The sequence below is a fragment of the Alosa pseudoharengus genome, unplaced genomic scaffold, assembly GCF_046254945.1.
Source record: "Alosa pseudoharengus isolate Yale_2024_CS ecotype anadromous, Long Island Sound unplaced genomic scaffold, YU_APseudo_1.1 YU_APseudo_1.1_scf_3, whole genome shotgun sequence".
Classification (NCBI taxonomy): domain Eukaryota; kingdom Metazoa; phylum Chordata; class Actinopteri; order Clupeiformes; family Clupeidae; genus Alosa; species Alosa pseudoharengus.
In genome coordinates, this window is record NW_027468718.1 from 36,374,683 (window position 1) to 36,385,386 (window position 10,704).

The window sequence follows — 10,704 nt, forward strand, 5'->3', positions numbered from 1 at the left end:
GGTGTATTAGATTTATATATATTTTAATAATTTATTTCTCACCATGTGATAAGATGTGGCGCAACAGGTTGATGCGTTGGTAAGGCTCTTTTTAGTCTAGCCTACGGGTTCAATCCTCGCCATTCACAGTTTTTTAAATGTATACATTTTTAGACAAGCAATGCTTCCTCAATTTAGGCTAAAGATAGACTAGGTGGCCGCGGGCAGCCTGACCAGCAGTCAGTGAAACGTAAAAACCATTAAGCCTATATACTTTGAAGGTCTAAATGGCTTGGGCAATGCAGCGAGATAACACAGTAGCCAGTTACCATGATCCACTGTGTTAACCTGCTACAAACACAATACTAGGTGACCTATTTTACTTGTAAGCCTAGTAAATAAGTATGGCCAATTTCTCAAGTAATGTCAGCCTGGTTAGTGGCGCAAGTAGGTAAATGTCAGGTTATCATGCAAGCAGTTTAATTTAGTAGTGGTTCGAGACCCACGTGGAGTTTATTTAGTTTTATTTATTTGGTGGCATAGGGCTATTTATGGTCCAGCGCATGTAGCCTAGCCTACTACAGACAACCTGACACTTCCAACGCCGACACATCGTGTTGTAAAGCTTTATTAAACAACAAAGTGGAGCATCACAAATATGTCTATTTGAACTTAAGTTAAACAGACGAATCTACTGCCAGGTATCGGAGGCTAAATCATCAGCTGAACACACCTGCAAGAAAAGGGGGCGGTTACGTTAACTCCAGAGGCAAAGTAAACAGTCCAGCCAGTTAACATGAAAGCCAGTTACCGTATAACACCGGTATAAACACTGACACCCCCTCCCCCGAAAAAAAACTCCCGTTTTTAGAAAGCTAAATGTTGACAATGACAGGTATGACTTAACATCACATAAATAAATGTAAGAAAAGGTCTTTCTGAAGAAAAAAGAAAATGCTAACCAGAAGCATAGGCAGTTTTAAGAAAAGTCGATGTTACTAATGCCTCATCATTCAATAGCCTAATAAGGCAACCTGTCTATTTTGAGCAAGGACAGAAGACATCTAAAGTGCCATTACCACCCAATGCAAATAAGTAACCTTGGCTTGGGTGAACCCAGACAAACCTGTAAGCAAATTTGAATTAGCTTTGCAAGTCAGTCTAGAAAGGATACCATTTACGCCCGTTTCTGAATCACCAGAAACCCAGGATCCAATCATAATCAATAAAGTGTAATTTCACTGCAGGTTAGGGCCCTGGAAGTGGTAAAACAAGACGTTTGGAAACAAGCATCAATGGGATCCTTTCCAGATGGACCTGCAGAGCAAATTCAAATCTGTTTACAGGTTTGTCTGGGTTGACTAGCTAAAGTAGACGGGTTTGAGTCAACTTTGAGTTTGAGACCCCTGCTCACTCTACGATCTTTGCACAGGCCTCAAGAACAAAGTAATATTAGCATAGAATTCTAAAACATAAAATACATTTTTAACATATTACTAGCACGACATTAACAAAAGAATACAGTCTTCACAGACACGATTGACACAGAACCCAAGGCCTGTGACCGTGACAGAGGCAAGGAAGGAACCACACACAGACATCATTTTGGCAAAAGAATTTAAATATTTATTTTCCAGCATGAATAACTTTCATTAAATTCTCATCATAGAGCCATTGGGGAAGCAGCAGTAAGCCATCTCTGGTTCGTAGGGCACACGCTCCGATACTCCCCCTCCCCGACCCCACCTCATTCTCCAGACAGCTACTTTAGCCAAGTAAACAAACACCTGGCGTGGCTATCTAAACAGAGAGAGCTCCAGCGTGGCAAACAGTAACCCAGCAGTAAACAGACAAAAAGGAGAGAGAAACAGTCAGCAGAGAGACACACATCAAAGACAGAGAGAAAGCAGTGAGTGAAAGAGAGAGAGAGAGAGAGAGAGAGAGAGAGAGAGAGAGAGAGAGAAAGAAAGAGAAGGTTGGATTTGAAAGGTTTGAAGATGAATTGAAGAAAAAAAAAAGAGGTCAAGGCATACTGTACTGTAGTGTTTAAGACTCCACAGCTACATATTTCCGCCCATCACACGAGAGAGACGTTTATCATCCTACAGCAAGCCAGAAGAGCCCTGTGGGGTGCACCAAACAGCAGCATGTTGGTCTTTTTGAACGTTTCGGAAACTGCAGACCACCACAGTAAGACAGACACATTCAAGTATTGCAGGTTTAAGGCGGCTAAGTGTGGTCTTCGTAATAAGTTGACAGGTTCTCAGCTGTGAACCGCATATGAAATTAATATTTTGCATACAAAATTAATTCTTACTGATAAACTAATCCATTTCAAGTAAACGTATTGGCTCTTTCAAAGGCAAGCCTCGATATGTTTGCTAGATCATTGAGCACTACATTGAACTTGGCCATTCATTAGTCTAACGATAAATTACTTTAGGATGGCTGTGCACAGCCTAGTCAGACTACTTTTCTACTCATACCTTCAAATGAGATGATAAACTCACAACTTAATCATGTCGCAACAGCACTTATTTCTAAAATCTGGAGATATCTGCCAACAAAATTAAGATTAAGAGGGATTTGGTGGTGGATACCATCAGCCAGTTTTCCGTAGATGCACTAAGTCTAGTCCTAAACTAGACTTGTTTCAGTGAGGATTTTCACTGAATTGTTTAGTCTAGGGCTAGACATAATCCATGTATGGGAAACCAGGCCTATATTTCATACCAAAGGAGGAAATTAAATTAAAATTACAAAGCATCCATTTAGAAGATTAAGCTATTGAACAAAAATAAACTTTTCTATTCTCCGATAGGAAATTTATCGCCACTTATCCCAGTCTAGTCTAAAGATTCAAAACATGTTTACACAAAATAAATACTGATGCTTTGAGAGAGAAACCAACAAGAACAACAGATTGCAGGTGGGGGAGGTTCCCCATTCCAAGCTACAGAGAAGATTTTCCATTTAAACTTGACACATCAAGCGGATTCCTCCTCCTGCATTCGAGATAACAGCTGACTCTGAAAGACATAAGGCCGGATTCAGCACCAAATCCGGGCCAAATCCGGCCCCCATTCGGCCCAGTTCCATTTCAGAGTCGGCTGTTATCCGGTACATTGGCTTTGTATATACTGCAGGCAGTGGTCTTGCTCAGTGTGGGGAGAGGCAAATCAGTCGTCGTCACTCTCGCTACCGGACTCGCTCAGCTGCAGGTCGTTCTCTACGAGACAGAAACAGAGAGGTCACTAGGGGTGTCAGGCCCAGACCAGGAAAGAATCTTGCTTCTTGAACTTGCACAAAAAAGGATGTTACGGCATTTTAGTAAATCATTTTTTTTTGTTGAATGAAAGGGGTTTGCACTGCTCACAGATCTGGCCCGTTGTGTCCAAGGCCATTTGATCACACATTCTACAAGCCTCTCTCTGCTAGTTATAGGGCCAACTAACAATTAAACATTCCAAAAAAAGGTGGAAGATTATCTCGACACAATGACAAACTGAACATGAACAAATGAACATTAGTAAAAGTTCAAGATAAACATGAACAATAGAAACTTTTTAAAAGTAAAGTTAGGCATTGGCACAGATCCCTCATTTTGATTTGATCCCAATTCTCAAGCTAACAATTAATCGTCAATCTGTTTCCATTATCTCCCTCAGTTCTGACCAATACCAACCCCTTTACTCAGTACTGACCAGTACTGATACTGATCTCCCTCAGTTCTGGTCGATACCAACTCTGATCTCCCTCAGTACTGACCGATACTAACCCCTTTACTCTCTCAGTACTGACTGATACCAACCCCTTTACTCTCTCAGTACTGACCAGTACAGACATTGGTTTTTCTCAGTACTGACCGGCACCAGCCCTGATCTCCCTCAGTTCTGACCGATACCAACCCTGATCTCCCTCAGTTCTGACCGATACCAACCCCTTTACTCTCTCAGTACTGACCAGTACAGACATTGATTTTTCTCAGTACTGACCGGCACCAGCCCTGATCTCCCTCAGTTCTGACCGATACCAACCCTGATCTCCCTCAGTTCTGACCGATACCAACCCCTTTACTCTCTCAGTACTTACCAGTACAGACATTGATTTTTCTCAGTACTGACCGGCACCAGCCCTGATCTCCCTCAGTACTGACCGGCACCAGCCCTGATCTCCCTCAGTTCTGACCAATACCAACCCAGATCTCTCAGTACTGACCGGTACTGACACTGATCGCTTCGCAGCCATGGGTGCCCTCTTTGCTAGACGGTTACAATGTAGCGGACTTACTGAGCGTGCTCATGAGATGACCACCTCCTCCTCCTCCTCCTACTCCGCCGCCACCACCACCTTCCTCCGGCCGCACATGAGAGGAAGAGGAAGAGGACGTGGTGGTGGTGGTGAGGATGGGCATGCCCTGGTGAGGGGGCGCGGCTGGGGGCTGGCCTCTGCGTCCCTCGTCCTCTGATTCGCTGTCGCTGGAGCTGGAGCTGTCACTGGAGGAGGAGGAGCTTCGGGAGTCGGAGGAGCTGTCACCACTGCTCATCTGATCCATCACACGTGCCTCCGCCATCAACTCTACACACAGCCCGCACGCACACACACACACACAAACATTATAACACATAATACAACACAACACATACCCCTGCAATCAAATCTGCACGTCTCTCTCACTCACTCACACACACACACACACACCTCGACCTACATTACACATTTACTCATACAAAACCTAAGATAAGATTTCAAAAAATACCTTTTAAAGAAGCCATGTGTAATTCTGTGATTCTGAACGCACCAAATTGCATTCTTCCATTGACCATTTTTAATACAGTGCCTCAAGTGGTACATTATGGCATTACAAGAGAGCCAGGCTAAAAGTAGCTGGTCTGCATGCTTGCATCAATAAGTAACACAGAGCCCATTACATAAAAAGGGTTATGTCTACACATTCCATTGCCATCTAAGTCATTTTGGGATTTTTCTACAAAAAACAAAAAAAATTCTAAATAGAACCCTCAGAAAAAATACAAAATGAAAATGAGTCATTCCATTCAATCATGCCTCAAAAGTGACTCATTATGAGTCAAATCATACAACTGCGTCTCTGCAGCATCGGAGCATCAGCCAGTGCTGTTTGTGTTTCCTTGGAATCTGCCATGACCTTTGTGTGGCTAACGTCTGGCTCAACTAGTTCAACCACTACAGGGGTAATTATACAGGAGCACACGGATATCAAAACTCAGTTACACCGTGAATGTAGAAACCTACCTACTAGAGATGCACCGATATGGAATTTTAGGGCCGATAACGATAACCGATATTTATTGGTTTGTTGTGGCCGATACCGATACGATAACCGATAATATTACTCTTGAAAAAAAATTGTGAAAAGTGATTTGGGGAAAGCATTTAATAAGCATAATTTTATTGCAGTAATTTTACCTACCACCAAATGATGGACAGAACTCATAATAGTCCTCAATAGTACAGCAGTCAACACAGTAGCCTAGCCCTACAGTATGTGTGGCTCCTTTAAGTGAACCTGATGTCAGTGAATTGCGAGTGAGTGGCTAGAGAGTGTGAATCGTTTTCATTTAGGACAAAACACTCATAAACGGCTCAGCTGGGAATAAGCTACAGTATAGCGACCAAATCAGAGTTTGTGAGGGAAACTTAGGTTTAGTTTCAACTGCGGGTAACTGAATAAAGCTGCAACTCCTCAGACTGTATCTTATGTCCGTCTACTCTGTTGCGCACAACCTGCTGCAGCAGAAATGAAAGGGGTTAGCCCCGAAGGTTTTAATAACTTATTATGATGACCTGTCTGGAACTGAAGCAGGAATGGTTAGCATATTTCTAGGTAATAATACAAAACCCAAGCTAAAGTAATGCAAATATAATACTAAAACACAACTTAGAACTAGGCCTACTTATGTACTCGTCCCACTAACGAGTTTGTTTATTTGTTTCCCCGACCAGCGCGGTAAAGTGCAAACACATCAGCACAAGACGACTCTAGATAGGGCTGAGCTCCACTCTGGTAAGGTTAAATGGCGGATCATTCACGAGAGGATTTTGAGATGCACAGATTCCCAAATGAACGCATATCCACAGATTTTGTTAGAGTGGTGAAATACATTCACACCACTGACATTATATTGAGGAAAAAGTATAGCCAACCAAGCTCAAGTAGCTCAGTGAAGCCAGAGGACCTTACGTAGGCCTAAATTAGGACTTTAAAATTTTTTCTTTTTTTCACTTATCGGCCAATAATATATCGGCCGCCGATATATCGTGCATCCCTACTACCTACACATGCCACAAGGTTTTGGAGTCATGCATGCAGTACTTCTATAGATAGATATGATATGGAATTTCCAATTATGGTTATGGTATTTGGCAGATGCTTTAGTCCAAAGTGACTATAGTATAGTATATGAAAATATGAGGGTCCATCTCACTTCAGATTCTACTACCACATATACTTAAAGCTTAAAAAATAGTAGTTAAAACTTCTGCACTCATCCTGTGGTAATAGAATTGATCAATGTAGTATTATTTTCTAGCTTAAAATTTTATTTTTCATTTTTGTAAGTCGCTTCGCATAGAAGTGTCTGCTAAATGAATAAATATAAATATATATATATATATATATATTCTACATGGGACACAAACTGCCCCATTAACCCATTTACTCCTAAAATGCCTGCTAAAAACGCCTATAGAATCCTATGGCATTCTAGACTAAATAACCTTATTTCCTGAGGGTTTTCTGAAAACATACTAAAAATTGTCAACGTCTACCAAAATTTTATATCTAAGCCTCTGTAGCACCTAGAAACATGAAATAAAAAGCATGCTGCGCTACGCAGCATCCAGCGGGAGGGTCAATGTTGCGCTACGCAGCATCCAGCGGGAGGGTCAATGTTGCGTCATGCAGCATCCAGCGCGAATGGGTTAAAGGTTCACACTGGAGAAAGGCTCTCCCAGTAAGTACTTTTTAGAGTTAGACTATACCATATACCAAACAAAATACTTGTGTCATCAACAAGAGAATATAGTTCTGAGTATCTATTTGTCTATTTTGTAACTTTTAGGAGCTGTAGGCTAACTGGTGTAACCCACTTCCAGTGAATTATGCTAAGATACACTAACCCACATCCAGTAAATTATGCTAAGCTAACTAACCCACTTCCAGTGAATTATGGCCCAGTCCCAATGTCTCCCCTTACGCACTCACACACATTCTCGTGAACTTGCATAGGTGAGGGCTTAGGGCTGTCCCACTGCAAAATTGTGAAGTGCTTGAGGGCTCACTCGCACCCTTTCTGAGCCCTTTCCCCAAGTTCGCATATGTGAACACTTTACTCAAGGGAATTACCTACAATTCATAACGCTGTGACGTGAAACCCGGGATTACCCAAAGGGAGGCTGGAAGCTTAAAAAAACTTAGGTAAACAACTGCCATAAAACTGAAACGGAAACGTGTTTGCAGCAGGTTTGTGTTGCCAATTTATAGGTCACAGGTGCCGTCCCATTCCTGATTTTGGGGCAGCCGTGGCCTACTGGTTAGCGCTTCGGACCGGTTCGAACCCCGACCAGTAGGCACGGCTAAAGTGCCCTTGAGCACCTAACCCCTCACTGCTCCCCGAGCGCCGCTGTTGTTGCAAGCAGCTCACTGCGCCGGGATTAGTGTGTGCTTCAGCTCACTGCATGTTCACTGTGTGCTGAGTGTGTTTCACTAATTCATGGATTGGGATAAATGCAGACCAAATTTCCCTCACGGGATCAAAAGAGTATATATACTTATACTATACTTTAGTAATAAGGTGCAATTAGACACAACAGTTCTACTAACTAGACCTACGTAAAGGCTACACCTAGAACTACACAACGGACAGCATTGCTATTTAGTTACTAGCTGAAGTTTATTGACCAACTAGAAGCTCATGGTAAAAAAAAAAAACATTTCAAAATAATCAGCATTGTTAATAACATTTCTTCTCATCTGTCCAGAAGGCATTTGTTGCATGATGGTAGGCAGTCTGCAGCCTTCCCATACAGGTTTTATGTTTTGCAAATTTAAACAGAAGCTGAAAATGATTTTTAAAAAGATGCTTCTGCTGCCTTGGCATGCAAATCAGCCATGGTTCCTATGCACAGGGAACATACCCTACCCCACAGTAGGAGCTTAAATAGTTATAGGAACTGCGGTGCAGAGAGGAACTCTTTAATCCCCAGTTCCATGCTGTCCGAATGCGTGAAAAAAGGGGTTCTAGGAATTGCAAAAAGTTCCTCCGGTGCGTAAGGGACTATAGAGTGCTGCACGACCTCTGGACGCGCACTTTATATTGTGGCGCACCAGCGAGATCTACGACATTTTGATGTCAAATTCGCACGCGCAGTGACCAATGCGTAGAGCATGTAAAGACCTCTCTCGATGTCGTCCATGGGGGAGGCGGGGGAGAGCTTCTCCTTCGGGGGGGAGCTCTTGGAGCTGGACGAGGCCTTGCTGCTCCCTCCGGGCTTCAGCTGCTGGCTCAGGCGGCTCGTCTGCTGGTCCAGCCGAGACTGGATCTTACTGCTGCCCTCCGCCCTGCAGACACACACACAAATGCGAGCGAGCGCGCACGCACACACACACACACACACACACACACAAACATTTAGTTTGCTTATTCACACACATACAACACCAACCTGAACACTCTCTCACTAGCTCTTGCTCGCTCAGCAGAATGCTGCCTGAAAGTAAATATTGAATTATCTCGCTTCATTGCATGGGCACGCTTAGAGAACCCTCTCGTCACCTTCAAACAAGCACTGCAAGACCCACTCACCTGGTCTTCTTCACAGCGATGTTGCTGTTGAGCTTCTCCAAGCGGTACTCGCCTGTGTCGTGGTTGACTATGAGAATGCATTCCTTCATGTAGGGTCTTTTGGAGCCTTTGAACACGGTCACGGGAGCTGTGGAGCCCTGTAGTAACCAGGAGAAACACCACCCAAAATATCAAAACCACATCTCTGACACACCCTGACTAGAGAATAGCCGTTAGCATGTGGTAGAAAAGGTTCACAACACTTAGTGTTTTTAGTTTGCCCCCATATTGGAAACCGTATCAGTAGTCATACTCAGAACTGTTCATGAGCTGGATTTTTTGTAGAATACTTCAAGGGTTCCTTTCCCTAATACATTTAGAGTGGGAAAACACTTCTTTAGGATACTGGTGCACCTTCAAAACCATTAGCATAAAGGAGATTCATTCATAAAACTACGATGTACACTTTAAAACAAAGAAAAGGTTAATAAAATCTTCAAATATTTCCAGGGAAATAATATACCTCAAGGTTTGGCAGTGTGATAGTGACCTGCTCCCCTTTGCCAACCTCTAACTCCCCCTCACATGTGGTGTCAATGGAGGCTGGTTTGAAGTCATCTGGGGGGAAAAAGCAAATATTTTTACGACATTACGCTACACTAGTACATAATTTAGTACATAAAATGAAGTGAAATCTAAATCCTGTGAGCAATCATGATGGAAACCCGTTCAGACGCTCACCACAAAAGAACAAAACTGTTATTTGTACTGCCATAAGAACAAAACTGTTATTTGCACTGCCATATTCTTCCAACAGGTGGAGCTATAACTCCGTGTTTAATGAAGCGAGCTCCTGATATCAACGTTCCCCTCACACCATCTGTTAGCTTATGGCCCGTTCAAAAACGTTTCGACAGAGTTGCGGTCATTTCAATAGGATCCATAGGGGGTTGATTATTTAATCAAATGATCCAGCAAACAACGAATGTCAAGGAGAGTGTCTATTCACAGAGCTTTCTCTGGTTTATTTCCATTTTAGCGACAAGCAAGCACAGACACTATAGCTGCCCAGACAGAAGCCTGAACCAAGGTTTAACAAATATGCCCACTCATTTTCAGAAAAGGCAGCGCCATTGCTAGAATGGTTGGTAATATCAGTTAAAATGCTATACAACAGAACAAAAATGCTATTTAAAGGATGTCACTTACATCGAACCGTGTGGAATGCGCTTTTAGGTTGTTTCTCAAACGTCTCTCCCAATTTGAGGATATGTTCTTGATTATCAAAGTTGGAGTAGGCTGTTCCATTCATTCTAGATAAAGTTTAGTACCATATGTTTCTAACATGTAACTTTCTACTTCCATTCAAGCCCATCTATGGCAGAGGCAGCCACCTCACTCCTAAAGCCGACGTTTAGGTTTCTTGTGTTTTGATTGGCCCAATAATTTCGACGTACCGTCAACGACGCTTCATTATGCATTTTCTCATTTTACAATTCGCCAAACGCACTGTCAATCATTGTAACCGAACACACCAGGGTGGGACAAGTTATGCTGCGGATTAGCGATGTTAGCCAGGTCCTGGACCAGAATCCACAGTTCCCTTTTAACACTTGCCACAACAACGAGACTACAAATATCTGATCCTAGGTCAGTTGTAAAAGGCTAAAAACGAAGTAGGCTACACAAATATCAGGCGGAAGTAGCCCGTCTTTCCCTTTCCCTGCCTCTATTCTTCGTCACGTGGCATTGGTTGGTGCATCAACCTGTTAACAGTGGTCTGATACATTTGCTGAATTTATCAATTCATTTAAGAGTAGGTCGGCCTAGCCCACTTACAGATTATTTCAAGTTCACTTCAGTGCTCGTTTAATAGGTTAGGACAAAGATTAATATATAA

General features: G+C 42.7%; 1 protein-coding gene across 1 annotated transcript; it reads right to left on the minus strand.

Annotated features, from left to right (window-relative positions):
* Positions 1–1,582: 1,582 nt before the first annotated feature.
* Positions 1,583–10,210, minus strand: eaf2 (ELL associated factor 2). Its single transcript, XM_076264169.1, has 6 exons — positions 10,014–10,210; positions 9,328–9,422; positions 8,826–8,962; positions 8,418–8,581; positions 4,270–4,557; positions 1,583–3,208 (listed from the first exon to the last, which is right to left on the minus strand). Exons 1-6 carry the CDS (start codon positions 10,114–10,116, stop codon positions 3,159–3,161), a joined length of 837 nt encoding a protein of 278 aa, XP_076120284.1. The 5' UTR covers positions 10,117–10,210; the 3' UTR covers positions 1,583–3,158.
* Between the last annotated feature and the right edge of the window lie 494 nt (positions 10,211–10,704).

Excerpts from the sequence above, each read along its gene's own strand:
- eaf2 (XM_076264169.1), bottom strand. The coding sequence starts at position 10,116 with ATGAATGGAACAGCCTACTCCAACTTTGATAATCAAGAACATATCCTC. Across the intron at positions 9,423-10,013 it reads CGCATTCCACACGGTTCGAT|ATGACTTCAAACCAGCCTCC; the intron begins GTAAGTGACATC and ends TTTTCCCCCCAG. Across the intron at positions 4,558-8,417 it reads CATGGACGACATCGAGAGAG|AGTTGATGGCGGAGGCACGT; the intron begins GTCTTTACATGC and ends GGCTGTGTGTAG.